Here is a 17,713-nt window from a genome sequence, read left to right as displayed (position 1 = left end):
ATGAATTAATATATGTTCCTAAAAGACATTCACTGTTTTTATAAGCTTGGGAAGAATGGGTGTGTACCTTTTGCACTTCTGGGGTAGTGGAATCGGAAAATTATTTCATTTTGGAATGTGATGCTTGTTAGCCACCACTCGTGGGTGACACCCATAAGAGAATTTCTTCTCCTATATGGTCCTTGTTGAGAAATCTAGGGCATCGGTATTAGGTGATTTCTCTTCTTTAGATAACTGCTTGTGAATGCTTTTTACTTTCTTAGATTAAGATCTTCTTTTACTTAGATTATTAGTGTTCTTTTTCATCAAACAACTACCAATGCATAAACCATAAAGAGACAAGAGACACAGAATATAGGCTATCAGCTAGGGCCAAAACCTCTCCTTCTTGAGAGGAAAACCCGAACAAATTCTTCTTCTTATAGAGATTCCAATTGACGAATACCAAGACCAAGACCCTAGACCTTTGTGCCACTCCAAGACCAAGACACAAACCTTCCTTGATGAAAACCTTCTTGAAACAAACTTGTTGCTCTTTCCTTCTCCTATGGTCAACACAAGTCAAACTGTCTGCACTACTGCAATTTCGGTTTTATCCACAGATCTGCAACCTCAGCTTATCTTATACCCTTGCAATTCTCACATGTGAGCTGTTGGAGGTATCTTCCTTCTTCGCTTAACTAGGAGACTCACTCTTATGACCTCGGCTGTGATATATGCTGATATAAAGATCTTTTTCTGGACTTCTTCGCTGATTGAGGAAACCCTACTGCAAAACCTTTAATATATGCCACACGTGTGAGGAAAAGGTAACCAAAACAGTCCCTGAATAACTCGGATTCTTCTCCTACTTCTTGTGCTGGATGAGAGGCTTCTATTTCTGTTTTTCGCACTTTTTGTTGTACTTCAGATGTATGACTGAAATTTGTGCCAAGAATGAAAGTCAAGCTTCCTATAAATAGTAGTTTTCCCATGCTAATTAGCCGACATGACTTGGAGACAAGGCTGACATGCCTTTTGGAGATTATCTTACTTTCATCTTGAGCCGACTTGAAGGAGAGGTCTTATGCTTGTCTTGGAGGGCTTTCATACTTACTTTAATGACTCATACAAAATGTAACATGCCTAAGAAGGGTCCTTCATACATGACATAGACTCAAATTGACTTTTATGACCAGATGACAAATCCTGAAGGCTCACAATGGGAGCCATCACTAAAAATAAATTCCTTGCTCATGAAACCCATGAGACAACCATTACAATAATTTTATTTTTTGTTCTTTTCATCAATTACATAAAATCACAATTACATGTCATTCTGAAGACCAAACCTAGTTACACTTTTCAACAGTCCTCAGTCGACAACCAACAACCCCTTGCAACCGCTAGATTGCTCGATGTGCCACCATCTTCGCCCCATGAGCCAGTCATTATGATTCTTTATGGCTTTCGTTATGTAGTTGGGTATCTTTGCTTACTTATAATGGTCACTTCTAAACATGGATTAGTGGAGAGATTCAACAGAAAGAATGGGCTTGTTTTGTACACTTGTTTCCTTGTCCAATTTGATGGTTAACCATGTATTCTAGTCCTGTGAGATCTCCTTTATGGGCTACTAGCTTTAAGAGTGGCATTACTTGGGAAATCTGGATTTTGGTTGTGTGGTCCTGCTTCCCGACATTGCATACATCACGCCCTTCCACTCATTATAACCTCTTTTCACATATTTTCCATTTGGGTCCACATTTGTCCATTGGGTCCACAAGGAGTTGGCCTCTTCTTCCCTTTGCCCACACTTTGGGTTGGGCTTGGAAAGATGCCTTGGAGGTTGATGTAGCTAAAATGAAAATAAAAAGCATAATTTGGCCACTATCAACAGGAAATGTACCATAAAATGCAAAAGATGGCCGGGACATACCAATTTAGCACATGGGCAAAAGCCAATCATGAGCTCTACATCCATCATTATGGCCATCACCCTGGTTCCCAGGGTCCCTTGTATTGGTTCCCTGCATTATTAAGGAACCCATGCTTGTCTTAACCCTTGGTGGGCAATGAAATGCCCAACCTAAAGGAAGTATTCATTGCTAGATCTTACACATCATGCTCTCATCCCCTAGAGCCCCGAGCAGTTATAAAAAAGAAAAATCAATAAAAAGCAAAAGGCATATGAAGAAGGGTGGAAAAACAAAGGCCGGGGTAACTCATGTACCATGATTACTCCCTCCTACATCTATATACCCAAGTGTGGGCTTCCCTTATCATAGCTACCCTTGTCTAGTGACATGGGGCTTGGAGTCTTCCCCTGATGCCCCCATTTCGTTCCATCATTAAATCACATGATACCTACCACTTGAGGGATACACCATGGATTTGTCACTCCCTTAAAGGTTGAAACCACCTAATAGGGTCCTTGGTTAACCTCCTTGAACTTGGAGACACTTGTACACTTTAAAGCCCATTATGGAAGGGCATGCCACTATGAAGTGAAAATTCCTAAACCGGAATCCCTACTGTAGCAATTGATGATATTTCTTCTACTTGTTAGATTTGCATGAACAAGTTAATTGCAGTTTCCTACAGAAAATACTGAAATACATACACTGCAACCTTCACTTAATTAATTTATATGTGGAAACAAGAGACTAAGCAAGAAAGAAAATACAACACAATAACATCGTTATTTTTGGACAAATGTCCTCGGAAAAATGCAATGCCGGAAAACCGGTGCAATAGATCTGAGGGTTTATTATTATTAAGCAGTAGCAAATTCTGAATACATCTTTGAATACCTCATGGGTTATTTAGTTACAGAGAGAGAAATATTGGCAGAAAGATTTGTGAGATTACCTCACACAATCACTGAGAAAAAATCTCGGTTGATCCGGTCACTGGATGAGGTGCCTCTGGGAGGCCCTGCGCTGCCTCTACACAATCCTCATGTAGTCCCTGCATTAACCCCTCTAGACACTGCATCACCTAGCTAGCTGATCGATTTGTTGCTCAGAGTCACTGCTCTCAGCCTCTCGATCTCACACTCCAACTCTCGGCTTCCAAAATTGACTCTGCTGCAAAATTTCAGACTCTCTCTCAGCCTTGGCGCTGCTTCTGTGTGGCCTTGCGTGAGAGCTACTGGATCACTCTCTGCCTCTCTCTGTTGATGATTCTCCGGCTAAGAAAATCTCTCTCTCTGGATGCTATCTCTGCCCCTCAACTGCAAGAAATCTACTCGATTAGAATTTCCTCCTGAGAACTTCTCACTTCAGAAATTCGATCTCTTGATCTCTTGGTGTGTTTTCCAAATGACCCTCAAGCTTCCTTAAATAATCTACTCGTTGACAGTCAACGACTCAGATTAAAAGCTAATTAATGGCTAAGATCATTTTAGTTTGATCCTCGTCTTCATCTAGAATTTACACCCACAATTAGATTAATGCCCATTAATATTTTTAATTTCCTAAATTTAGACAGTTTAGACTTAGGGACCCATTAAAAAATATTAATTGTTTTAATAAAATTGTTTATGGGTGGAATTTTCCAAAATGTTTTCTGGTTTCTTTGGAATACATGTGCCCAAGCCTCCCTGCAAAATTTGAGGCCTAGAGCACATTCGATATTACCCCAAATCAACATGAAGTGTCCTCTTGGTTCCATGGTTTGTAAGCTTATTTACTCAATTACACTAATGATTTATTGTACTAGAAGGTAAGGAGACCCATTCGATTTTATACAGGATTGTAGGTGGGTCTTCATTCTGCGGTTTAGTCTCCCTATACAGGGTCCAAGCCCTCCAAAGGGTCATATTGGCATTTGTAGGGTGTGTGTTGAGAGCCATGGGCCTCCACTATAGCAGTGGGCAGATAGCCATGCCATGGGATCCTTCAGTACTATCCATTGCTTGCTCATGTCCCACTTATTTGATGATGATGATGCACCTGAACCACCTTGCCCAATTAGCTACACACTTGCACCACACACTTGGTAGTTGATCTAGGGCTCAGATGAGGTTTTGTTTCACCATGGGAGACAAAGGGAGGGCTTGCATCATTATTCCAACCCTTACAGATGGGATACATGCTTGTTCGATCCACTTGGAGACCCATGAAGATGTTTTTGTGCCCCCACAACCACTTGGGAGCACCCAGGTCATTTGCTTGGAGATCAAGGGGCCACCCCCTTTATCACTATAGTTGGAGCCCTTCCACTCATTTTGGCACATGTTGGACTCCATTTGGCCTTTCAATGGCCCTTTGACCTATTGTATCTATCATTTTGGCCCTCTTAAGAGGCTTATTTTCATGTTATGGAGCTATCTTGGTGGGCTTGTTACCAAGTAATGTTATTTTATTAGTTGGGGCATCATTAGGCCTAATTAGGCAAATCAAACCCTTAGAGGATGATATATATTGATGAGAGGATCATTTGATTCTCATCATCACTTGGATTTGTATCTTTCTCTCTTCTTGAGAATTCAGCTATAGCTATTGAGGACTAATTGGATGTTTATTGATGCATTTCGATGTTTGGCAATCTCTCTTGGTCTTGGAGCTTCAATCTTGTGTCTCTTTGATGATTGGATATATTCACTATAATTGTAAGTGCTTTTTCATGGTCTATTTTTCTCTTTCATGTATAATGTATGGAATTTTCGCTCACGAAATCTAAGCTTTTGCCCTAATTCAATATGAATTTGTCAAATATCTTGTGAGGGTATTGCTTTTGTTACATGTTTGGGTATAGTGAATGAATGTTCCTAGGGATACATTATCTTCGTAATTGCCTTGATAGGTCTGAATCGGATTTGTGGAACAGAGCATGGACATTTCCAGTTTTGGCATGCGGATACCCTATTTGCAAACAGCCAGCAGGGCATTTAACTTACTAATCAGAATGATATAAATTTACTCCCACTAGAAAGTAGAGTTCCCAACAAGGTCTGATTGGCCTAGTTTGGTTGACAATTATGAACGTTAGCTTTCCAAATTCAAGGTGTTGAAAATTCTCAAATTTTATAGTTATCAAATGTGATTTATGACTTCTTTGATTATTTTGCCTAGACAGCTTTGAATTTGAATCTGAAATGTTGCTTGCAAGTTCCACAACTTTCCTTTTAAAAATAAAACGATACCTTTAACAAAGTCAAAATATTACATTAAACTTTTTTTCCTTGAGATGATGTGCTTTGGAAACTTAATGAGAACAGTTAGTTAACTATTAATTTTTGTGTTCTCTCTGATTTTCAGGGAAAGGTTTTCATAAATGAAAGGAAAACCAAAGGATCTGAACCACTTGAAATGGAGGAGTTGAAGTTTGAGCCGGTGATACAGACATCAAGGAACACCCTTGATTTGCGTGGCATGCAAGTTGACGATGCCATCAGAGAAACAGACATTGCCATAGCATCAAAAGGACATGTTTCAACTCTTTTTGTGATACACGGCATTGGTACCGGTGCTGTCAAGGAGGCAGTACTGAATATGCTAAAAGGGCACCCACGAGTTGTCAAGTTTGAACAGGAAAGTCCGATGAATTTTGGCTGCACTATCGTGTACATTAGATGAATTTTCTACGTGCTTTTTGCATATTCACTGACTTCGCAGAACAAATGTTATATACACAGAAAATTGCTCAGAACGTTGGTCTTGAAATTTTAGCAACAATCAGAGCAAGTTAGTGCTACTACGGTCTAGCCAGTGGTAAAAAGTCTCTTTTCACTTGGTGAATCCATTTCTGGAAGAAGATTTTGAGTGACCTTTTGCTTGAGCTCATGTATCCTAGTCATCTTAGAGGGTGGTGGTTGGCAAGTTCCACCCAAAAGGATAATACCCGGGGCCACTGGTATTAAAGTATCTCTATATACTTTAATCAATTCATTCTGGAAATTGAAATCGATGAAGCTGATTTTCTTGTTATTCTTTCTTAATTTGATGCAGCGAGTTCTCATTAGTTTGGTGAATGTGATATTTGTGTCTTGGTTCATATGGCTGGATCACGATTTAACGAAGAGATTGCATATTAAAAAGCATCTTCTTTTGGCAAACTTGGAATTTTTTACTAGACACCGAGTAATGTGTTAAAACATATCACAATAAGAAAACTCCATGAAACGGTTGCTATATAATGACCTTTTGTCAGAAAGGGATCTTGCTCAAGACCTTGTAAAACACACGCCTAGGTAGAAATATGCAAAAACAAATATGAGACTGAATAATTATTATTGATACAAGCCATGAATGTGATGATTGATTACAAGAGCTCACGCCTTTATAAATAAGCATGGAAAGAGAAGTCATGTTAAATACTTCTCTGTTTTGGGAAAGCGCAGAGTTATAAATATATATATATATATATATATATATATGCTTGATTGGCTAAACGTAATATAATTTATATTATTATGTTTTATTTTATTATATATCTTTTATATATTATTATATTATTGTCTGTATATGCTATATGCTTTATGTATGTTACATGTCATCCCCTTCCAAGGATAGTCATTAGCACCTAAGATTGCACCCTTTGGGATCTTGGTGTCAACTTACGTCGCTACTTATATCCATCAATTGGTGGTGGTAAGTAGTACTTGGAGGTTTTGGTAATAATCAATTGAAGAATTATTTATATGGACCGATTTCATTAGCTTATTATCAATGTCTGGGAGTTTCAGTTGGCTACATGCATGCCATATTTTAGTGTTGCTATTTTTGGACAAGAACATTGTTAACCCCTAGTTGCATTTGTGTGATTGGAGGCTAAGGTCCAACAACATTTGATCAGGCTGGTTTGATTGCAGGTGAATCTACACGTTGACATTGATCAGAGCCTATACTAGAGTTAGTGTTGCTAGACCTCAAGGAAATTGCTATTTTTAGCAATTTTCTTTTTTTCTTGGAGCCGAAGATTTGATACTTGCATGATAGATCTTTTCACATATTATTGTTCAAGCTCTCAATGTTGATGAGTCTTCTTTGGTCGACATGCAAGGAGTTTCATGACACTTTCTATTTTTTATTGTGTTCTTTTTAAGTCTTGCATGTCATTTCTAAGTACAATTCCTTGTAAAAAAGAGTCCAATGAGTATTTTTGCCTACATGCGAGATGATCACTTGATTCAAAATGGATCTGAACCAATGAATCATTAGAAGATTTAGTACCTACAAGAATAACTAGGCAAATTGTGAAGGTTCGCAAATATTGTAAACCAATGCAAATGGAAAGTTGAATAAGACAAATGAAAATGAAAGAAAAAAGTGGATTGCTTAAAAGATAAATTTAAAAGTAGGAGAGAAGGTTGAGGAAGAGGAAATGAAGGGTCATGTCTGTTGGCCTTCCCCGTACCCCCCAATTTTCTCTGTTTCCTCCATTTCCACTCTCAATAGGCCTTTTGGCTAGGAGAGGAATACACATAGAGAGCCATGAAACCTTTATACTAGATATTGTTGAAATGAAGAAATTGGGCCCCGTTTCCACAAAATCAAGCAGATCCGATGCATAGCCTCACTAGGCAGGGCCAAAACTTATGGAAACAAGAGAAAGGGTTGCCACTATCACCTCAAAAACCTTTCTCCTGCTCTTTAGTGGTATTTGACCACAAGGGAGGCTTCCCTAGATCACCTAAAGGATATTCTAATGCTATGGCTTAAGGTGATGTATGAGAGGTCTACAATATGGCCTAGAGTACTGGCAATGCCTATAAAGGCATAGATGCTCTATACTTGGGTTCAAACACTCTATGCCTAGACCAACAATAAGGTTGCTATAAGTTAGGGTTTGATTGGTATGCAATAATAAGGTGCACAATGTCATAGAGCAGCCAAGGAAAAGGCTTTTCAATGATACTCAACAAGAAGGGAACAAAGACCTAATGGAGACTAGGGTTAGGGTAGAAAATTGATTGTTGTGATTGACATATATGCATAAACAAGAAATGAGGGATTACATCAACCCTAAATAAGGAGGTTTAACCATGCACCATGTTAGATTTTTCCTTCATATTATTTATAGACAAATTCCTAAGTTATAAGTGATGAATATCCAACCGAAATTTACTTTTATGCAGAAATTTACCCTAAAATCCCTAGCGGCTAAGCCTAGATGTTTAGGAATGGGAAAATGAAGAGAATTTAAAAAGTTTTATTGATTGTTTAAAAGTTCTTATGGATTGTCAACACAACAAAGATAATGCCTTATCCTACAAGGGTTTGATGGAGTCTTCTAGGGCTAAATTTTACGGGAAAGACTTTGATGGAGCAAGGAGTGATGGCTAGGCTATCCACTTTTAAAACCCTAACTATTTTTCTTGCGAGGAGAGAAATTAAATATAGGGAATGCACATTCAGAGTTTCCCTACAGGTCTTAAAGAGAACAATTTTACATGCTATAATGTAACAATATTTCAACTTAAATTAAGCATTTAGTCATGGCATAAATAGAAACCCTACTTTATACATTTAATATTCAAAATATCAATGATAAAACGTTAAACTTACAAAATCCTTCAAAGAAGCACAATCCCAGGAAAATACCTTCATGCACAGATCAAATCCACAAGAAACTCACACAATAAAAGCCTTCACATTTTTCCCATTGTAGCGAAAAATGCTAGTTCACACTCTCTTTGGAGAGAAGAAAATAGAATCGGTGATGATGAAAATAAAATGAGGGATAGTTTCTATATATGAGACTTATCTCCCTCATTTCTAAAATAATATAAGTAAAAATCCCTAATTACAAGTTTACTTTGAGTGTCCCACAAGAACGAGGTTACAAGCCAAACTCATAGTATAAAGAATGACAAAATATGCCAAAATGGGGGAGAAAATGCATCCTCCATTATGACAACATCCTCTAAAAGAGCTCTAGGTGCCACAAGTGTCATGTTGAAATATGTAACTAGGTTCGATCTTCATAATGACATATGTAATCATGATTTTAAATGTTGAGAGAAAAATAAATTTATTTAATGTTTCATGCTCAAGGGAAATTTATTTTTAGGTCAAGCACCCATTGAGTGCTTTTAGGGCTTGTCATTGAGTCTACAAGTCAATTGAGTCATTATCATGTATGGAAGACCCTTTTGGGCATGCTACATATTGTAAAGAAAATTAATTGAGTCAAAGACCCTCTAAGACCTTGTCATACAGGTAGCAACAAGTTGGCCTACATAAAGGGACAAGTTGGCTTAAAGATAGCAATTTGTACTCCTCAAAAGCCTATATATAAAAAGGAACTTGACCTCATTTGAATAGACACTCAAGCAAGTTCAATCTCCTCAAGATACATGTTGGAAAATGATGAAAAAGAAGAAGAGCAAGATCGAAGTTTTGGGCCTCTCTCTCTCTCTCTCTCTCTCTTGTGTTAGGGTTTCTAAAGTTGTTGGGCAAGTCGAAGTGTTGGAAAGTTGCTGGTGTAGAAATTATGCTATAGATTTGCAATTTCTCATGAAGTTTTAATCAAAATCACAAGACACAAACCTACTCTACTGCTTTGCGAAAAGTAATTCACAATCTAGAACAATAATTTCAAACATGCAATAAGAAATAACACACATGCACAATATTTTTATCTGGGAAAGCAATTTGCTAAAAATCCCAATGCCTGCTTGCATTAATTTGATGAATAGAGATGTATTACAATTGCTTTGCTCAACTGAGCACAATTTGCAAGTGCATAAATTATCTCTCTGCTCACTGACAAGCTCTGACGAAAACTTAGTCAATTTCTACCTTTGCTTGAGCTCCTATTTCCTTGCGCTGTTCCTTGAGAAATTAGGCCCCTATTATTTAGGATTGCGCAATTCCTTAGGCTGATCATCTGACTGCATGCAACACATTTACACTCAAGACTAGTCTACAACTGATGGTACATTGCCTTCGAATCTCCACCAAGCCTGGGGAACTGGAATTCTCTTCATGCACTAGCTATTTTCGGCTAATTGATCAATTAACTAGATGATCACTGAGTTTGATTGAAGTCCCACTGCACAACTGACCCTCCACTAGTTCCTCCAACAATTAGAATTAGTTTAACTGAAAACAACCTAAGATCACTGACCTTGATTGCTACAAATTAACAGTCACGCATGCTTAACTGAACTATAACTCCTCCAACTCGAATTTAATCAGTAAATTTGGTGACACAAGCCATACGACACAAGTTAACTTATCCAAGTTGTCTGTTGATGTGGAAATTCGATTTTTCTCAATTTAATCAAGGCAAAATCAAATTGAGAATTTCTTGATGCATATTTCAACGCTCCTCTCAGCGAGAAAGGAATTATCAACCACCCCCATCCTGCACTTGTGGAACTCGAACTTCCCTCTTGACAAAGCCTTTGTCAAAATGTTAGCATCTTGTTCCTTTGTCGGAATGTAATGCAACAACATTATCTGCCTCCACACACAGTCCCATAAATGATGATACCAGATATCTATATGCTTGGATCGATTGTGAAAAAAAAGATTCTCAGAGAGCTTAATGCAAGTCTTATTATCACAATTGGATCCATCATCTGACCAAACAATCCAACAAGTATCTTTCTCATCCAGATCACCTCACATGCTGCTTGACTTGCAACCATGTATTCTGCTTTTGTCGAGCTCAGCGCCATAGATCTTTGCTTCCTACTGTACGAGGAAACCATTGTGAAACCAACACTGAAAATTCCACCTGATGTACTTTTTCGGTCTGATGGAATCTTTGCCCAATCTGCATATGTGAAGCCACATATCTTCACTCCCTCTGTCTATTTGTACCATAGTCCAAACTGGGTAGTGCCTCGAGGTACCATAGAACATGCTTAGTTTGCCTCCAAAATAATTTGGTTGGCCTAACCATAACTTGTCTCAGCTGGTTGACTGCAGAAAACATATCTGGTCGTGTGTTCACAAAATACATTAGTGACCCACTAGCTGCCGGTAAATAGTAGCATCCACTTCCTCACTTGAAGTGGCATCCTTCTTCCTCTAATTGGTCACTAGAGGTGTCTCCATGGGTTTACAACTCTCCCTGCAAAATCTCTGTAGTATCTCATTTGCATACTTTCCTTGAGACAAATAGTTCCCCATCGCCTTGCCATACTTCCAACCCGAGGTAGCAATGCATGAAGCCCATGTCCTTCATTTCATATTCCCTTGCAAGGTCCTCCTTGCAAGATCTGATCAACTATTCATCACCAGTTGAAATTAAATCATCAACATATAAGACAATAATCAACAATTTACCTTCTACCAAGATATGATAGAGATTTTCATCCGCTTTACTTTTGGTGAAGCCCAAACTGGTGAGATAACTATCGTTTCTAGTGTACCAAGCACAAAGTGCTTGTTTGAGACCGTACAACGCTTGCTTGAGTCTGCACACATGAGACTCCCGATCAAAAGTCTCAAAGCCTTATGGTTTCTCGATGTACACCTCCTCCTCAATAACTCTATTGAGGAATGATGTTTTTACATCCATTTGGTGGATCTTCCACCCCATCTGCGCAACCAGAGAAAGAATTGATCTAATGGATGAGTACCTTGCTACAGGAGAAAAGGTCTCCTCATAGTCAATTCCTTCAACTTGAGAGTACCCCTTGGCCACAAATCTGGCCTTGTACTTCTTTATGCTTCTGTCTGCTGCCTGCTTTACCTTGAAGATCCATCTCGAACCCACAACTGATTTATCTGCTGGTCTTGGGACCACTTCCCAAACAATGTTCTTAACAATGGATTTGTTAATCTAGTTGTCATTGATGTCAATATATTAATGAATAAGTGCTGACCATGATACATGATGACATGTCAAGCATTATGAAGAAGGCAAGGAGAAGGCAAGGACATGTTGAAGAAGGCAAATGACCCTACCTCCAATTTTGCACCACTTAATGACCAATCACACTAAGTAATCTTTTTCTCCACCTTAAAGGTAGAATCTCACCATGAGACCTACACCATCTTGAAGAGCATAATTTTACCTTTTTAATGAGCTATTACTTGGCCAAAATATCCAAATAATGAGAGAGAACGAGGTTTTACAAGGTTAAATAAGGTCTCTACCTAGTAAGCCGACTCATCCTTAGCAAAATCATGTCGACTCATCTATTATACATGTCTATTCAGTTTCATGTACAAGAATGTATATAAATATGAGTGTCCTCGACCTTATTACAAATAAGGAGCTCGAACTTGATAAGAAAGTGAAGGAACAATGAGTTCACACCTCGTGAACTATACATTGAGGCATATACTCCTGTGGAAATTGTGGATAAGAAGCTCATCATTGCGGACTGTGTTAGGGTGGTTGGAAGAGACAGTTTCTAAGAGATTTCAGTGTAGTGACAACCTCTGTTCCAGACCTCCTCTCCTAGCTGCAGACAGGGTTGTATTGTATTGATTTGGGTTGGATTACCTTGTGGACTGGACAGGGTCACATGCTATTGATTGCAGGCTAAGTATATGGATTAGGCCTCGGACTGTTGGATCATATTGCGGACTGAACATGCCCTCCTTGCTGCGGATAAGTTCCTTCCTAGTTGCGAACAACACCTCCTAGCTGCGGACTGTGTTGGGTCATAATCCTATTGACTGCGGGCTGTACCTTGTGGACTGTGTATTGTTTTTTTGATGCAGATTGTGTATTGTTTCAAGCTGTGACTGTGGTAAATACATTTGTTAATGAAGCCTTGAAGATTGAGATCTCCCCATAGCAACAACAGTAAAATCTAATGCCCAAATACACAGTGAAGTCAAGCAATATTGAACTGAAGATAACACAGTGAGCAATGAAGGAGGATTGCCTTTAGACAATGAAGCATTTCGTGTAAATTCTATCTAGATTCTTTATTAAAACACATGATTGGTGTACTTGGAGTTGGTGGTCCTAAACTCAAGGTAAGTGCCTTGGGCAAGATAGGGTCGGAGCCCTAGAGGTCGAAGCCTCGTCAAAGACCAAGTTGGTGCTTGGCAATAAGTGTCATACATTGTACTTATTCTTTTATACTCAATAAAATTATTCTTATACATTTCTCTTATTAAATTGTGAAGAATCTAACTGGTAATAATAACAATTGAAAGAAAATACTGATTCACCCCGTCTTAGTATTTCCAACAATTGGTATCAGTGCCAACCTTTTCATAATCAGCCTAACAACTGGAAGACGGATTCTTAGTCACAATGAAAAATCAAGAAGTGTCAGGAAGGCTTCCTTTGTTTGATGGCACAAATTTTGGTATTTGGAAGAAAAGAATGTCCTACTACTTAATGTCCCTTGGACCTAAAGTTTGGCATTCTGTTTTGAATGGGTACCCTGCTCCTTCCACTCTTCCAACCGATCAAGACGAAAGGAAAGCTTACATTGCAAATGCCAAAGCTTTAATTCCATCACTAGTGGAATCACTGACTCTGAATTTACAAAATTCATGAATTGTGACTTGGCCACAGAAGTATGGGACAAGCTGATTTCCTTATATTATGGGGATTCTAAAGTTAAAAAGGCAAAGTTTCAAACTCATAGAAGACAATTTGAAATTCTTAAAATGGATGACGAAGAAGATATTGCATCATACCTTCTCCGTGTGACTGAAGTTGTCAACTTGCTTAAAGGGTTAGGAGAAAAAGTTGAAGAAAGTACAATTGTTCAAAAAATTCTGAGGTCTCTTCCTAACAAATTTGACTCCAAAGTGAGTGCTACAGAAGAAATGAAGGATCTAGACACTCTCAAGATGGATGAACTTCATGGAATTCTCACTGCCTAAGAAATGAGGAAAGGAATCTCAAATTCCAAAGCAGCATTAAAAGCCTCAAAATCAACAAGAGGAAGAAAATGATGGAATACCAATAGTGATGAATTCGACGCTGAAACCAAATTAACACAATTTGTACGAAGACTCAAGAAAGGATCCAAGCTAAAAGGTAAGTACCATCTTATTTGTTTCAATTGTGGAAGAATAAGTCATTATGCTACAAAATGTCCTTGTAAACATGATAGTGATGATGAGGAAGATTCTAAAAGGATGGTATACAAAAAGAAAGGGTTTAACAAGAAGATTTTATTCTCTAAGCAAGATGACTCTGATGTAGATGAATTTGTAATCATCAAGAAGAAATCAACCAAAATTTTCTCTCATCACAAAGGAGGTAATGATGAATTAGATGAATAAAATGACTATGTTGGAAGCCAAGAAGTATTGTTTGTGGCATTAACAAATGATGATGATTCAGGACTAGAAGGAAATGTAGATGAATTGTTAATAAGTGCCATTGAAGGAAATGCTAAATTACGAAATAAGATCATTTCTCTCAAGGTATAAAAGGAGGAAGCAAAAAGAAGGGAAGACCTCTTGAAAAATGAGCTAAAAGAAAAGGAAGAAATCTGTGAAAATCATGAAGCTAAAATAGTATCTTTAAGGAAGGAATTGTTGATTTTTCTAAGTCTATCCATTAGAAAATTAATTTGTATTCTGCTGGTTTATTTCTTCTACTTGTAAATTCTGAACAAGTTATTTAAAACATTTAAATATCGAATAAACACAATACAGTCACAACATCTATAGATCATCAGTTGAAAGAAAACAAACACACAAGTGACACCGTTATTTTTGGACAAATGTCCCTGGAAAAACCCAACGCAGGAAAACCGGTGTAGCTATTTTGAGGGTTTATTATTATGCAGTATTTCCTTGAGTACCACTGGGTGCCTAACCGACTCACCCGAAAGAGAAAAATACACGGCAACAATACCTCTATATTTGGAAACAGGTATTCAGAAAACCAGTCCCACGAAACCCTCTCCAGTGACTCTGAAGCTCAATGCTGGCCCTTTTGGCCTCTGTGTCAGCCTTCGGCTGACCTGCGCTAGCCTCTGGCTGACCTACGCCAACCTCCGGCTGACCTACGCCAGCCCCTGGACCCTCTGCGTCAGGCCTATGAGGCACTGCATAACCTCTGGGACCCTCTGCGTCATTCCAACAACCTCTGCGTGGATGACGTAGTCCCTCTGGCCTCTGTGCTGTCTCTGCTGGGCTCTGCGTCACTTGAATTGGATGTTGCTCTTGCTCTCCCTGCTTCTGCACTGGTCTCTCTGTACTATCTTTGCCTCTCTGTCTAGTACTCACTGCTGATCACTGATTCACTTTGGTTAGCAATCCCGCTCTAGCAAAATGAATGACTGATCACTCTGGTCTATTGTCCAACTGACCCTCAAGCCTCTTCTTATACTTTTCTCGTTGGTCCTTCAACGACTGAGATTAAATCTCTAATCAACGGCTAAGTTTAGATTTGGCTTGATCCATGACTTTTGGGACCTTCTAACCTAGTTTTATATTAATACCCATTAATATTTTATTTTTCCTAAGTTTAGACTTAGGAACTCCATTAAAAGTGTTAATTATTTTAATATCTCTCAAAATAGGTACAATCAGTTCAAACTATTTCTGGGTTTTGGAGATCTCATGTGCTTTAGACTCTCCACCAATTTTCATGTCTAGAGAAAATATGAGGCTACCCCAAATCAACACTCCATCTTAGCGACAATTGTGCTCTAGTAATACTCCACACTTCGCATCACCCTGATTATCCGACATCGGTCCCTGTGCTGATGCTAGGCCTCCCCGCCCAACATCCTTTGCACTATTGCATCCTGTACTGCTGCCCATGGCCCTGCCATTGCCACTACTGCATCCGTACGACATCTCGCTCTGCATCCGTGTTGCTACTGGTCCATTCTCCCAACAGTGCATCTGCACTACAATCCCCTCTCATCATGCTACATCGTGCTACTACATACTGCTACTGCACTGCAACTCAGTTACTTAGAAGTAAGTAATTGATCCACCCAACTTCTGACATCCTTGTCAGGCTAGAAACATTCCCAATGTTGAAGCTCTCTCTGCTGCTAACAAGTGCTCCCTCTACTGTCCTCTGTGTTGCTGCAACAACTCCCCGCATCTCACACAGTTGCACACCTCTCTATGCCATCCTGCATCGTTGCAACACTCCAGTGCCTCTCGCACTGTTGCAACATGCTAGCCTCGCGTTGTCCGGGGACTCTTGCACTATAGAACTCTCTGCCTCTTCATCCACATCCATCTATACCTACATCCGCCCATCCTGTTACTCCTCTTCGGGGCTCCCATAGCAAGGTATAATCCAAGAGGTTGGGTATGTCAAGGATCCTGCCCCTCATCGCCTGTAGTCCTCATGACTACAGCTCGATGTCTCCCCACTTCTTCTTGAGTGGCACATGAGCACTCATGGCACTATTGTCATCCTCCTCGACTTCTTTCTCCACCTTCGTTGGCGCTGCCTTAGAGTCAAAAGCCTCTCCCTTACTCTTCTTCTTGGGACTCTAGTTCGCATAATGACCCAGTTCCCCATAATTGAAGCACTTGACCTTGGAGAGGTCCTTCTTCTTCCTCTTTTACTGCTTTCCCACAGATGTTAGAGCCGCATCCTCTTCCTCTTCCTTCTTGATCATGACCCCTTTGCTACTACTTCCCATCTTGGTGAGCTGTCTGATCTCTTCTTGATGAAGAGCTACCCACAATTCTTCCCAATTTGGAAGACTCGCCCTGCCCAGTATGCTCTGGACAAATGTCTCCCACTCCTTAGAGACTGCGTTAAGTGCTGTCCTCACCATCAACTCCTGATCTGGCGTGGCCCTTATGGAAGTCAATTGGTCACAAATCTCCTTCAACCAACCGAGGAAGACATCTATTTGCTCTCCCTTCTGCATTTGGTATGACCTTAGCTGATTCTCCAGGAGCATCTTCCTCTACACGGAAGTATGATGGTACAATGTCTTCAAAGTGTCCCACATCTACTTTGCCATTTCCTTCTTGGCAATATGTTGGACCACATGATCCTTGACCCCATCAAGGATGATCCACTTTGCCTTAGCCATTGCCTCCTCATACCTTTCATTAGCTACCAGGTCAACTAGGATAGCCATTACTCTCAAGGCGAAGCCCTTGATACGATGTCTGTTTAGAATGGACGAGATCCTGGCATTCCAGACCAAAAGGTTGGACATTCCATCCACCTTGTCCTAATCTCTCAGCCCATTCACGACCATCTCCCTGCTCTTCTCTGTCGACTCCTCTGATTCTCTCTATTTCCCGCTTGGAAGTTCTCGGTTCGACTCCTGCTGAGTCTTTCTACTTCGCGTTTGGAAGTTCTTGGTTCGACTCCTCTGAGTCTCTCTACTTCCCATCTGGAATTTATCTTCTGGACTCCCTCCGAGTCCTGGTTTTCCTCCTGGAAATCCTTCTGCCAATCGTCAAGTTGCTCCTCTTCGGTCGTCTGTACAACTGCAACACTGATCCAGATTCCTTGGCTAGAAATCCACCTCGGCAGCAACTCCCTCTACCTTGGTTTTGCATTGTTAGGTATTGTTCTGACCACGATACCCCACCAGCTTCGCTCCCGCAAACTGCCCACAACTTCCTTCGCCCCAACAACTGAAGGATTGAGCCTCTTGGCACTGCGCAATCCCGACACCGGCAAAACAACTCCCTCAGCCAACCACGTCAACCCTCCTGGTCTCTGCGTGAGCCTGTTTTTTCCCTCCTCAGCCTCTGTACCGGCCTCTCTCAGGCCCAGATTGATGACGTAGTCCATCTGCGTCAGCCCTTCCTTTGTCGCTTCTGCAAGGATCAACTACTGTCACTTGGGACATCTGATTCTGCTGCAAATTCTCTGCTCAGCAGATGCCTTCAACTCTCCTATGATC

At 39.9% G+C, this 17,713-nt stretch overlaps 1 protein-coding gene across 4 annotated transcripts in view; it reads left to right on the top strand.

The window, feature by feature from the left end:
* LOC149147022 (DNA mismatch repair protein MutS, type 2) overlaps positions 1 to 6,112 on the top strand; it is a 163,782-nt gene extending 157,670 nt beyond the window's left edge. For 3 of the 4 annotated variants that reach the window (XM_089439826.1, XM_089439824.1, XM_089439825.1), the window contains one exon: positions 5,244 to 6,106. In XM_089439826.1, the coding sequence (XP_089295952.1) occupies positions 5,244 to 5,561 (318 nt within the window). In that variant the 3' untranslated portion in view covers positions 5,562 to 6,106. Of the gene's footprint in view, positions 1 to 5,243 lie in introns of all 4 variants that reach the window. The other variant, XM_089439827.1, reaches the window with a different exon arrangement.
* Positions 6,113 to 17,713: the final 11,601 nt, after the last annotated feature.

Source organism: Pinus tabuliformis, chromosome 9 (genome assembly GCF_031772625.1).
Source record: "Pinus tabuliformis cultivar Carrire ecotype Pingquan chromosome 9, CPIR1, whole genome shotgun sequence".
NCBI classification, from domain to species: domain Eukaryota; kingdom Viridiplantae; phylum Streptophyta; class Pinopsida; order Pinales; family Pinaceae; genus Pinus; species Pinus tabuliformis.
This window is presented reverse-complemented; position numbering and strand designations above follow the sequence as displayed.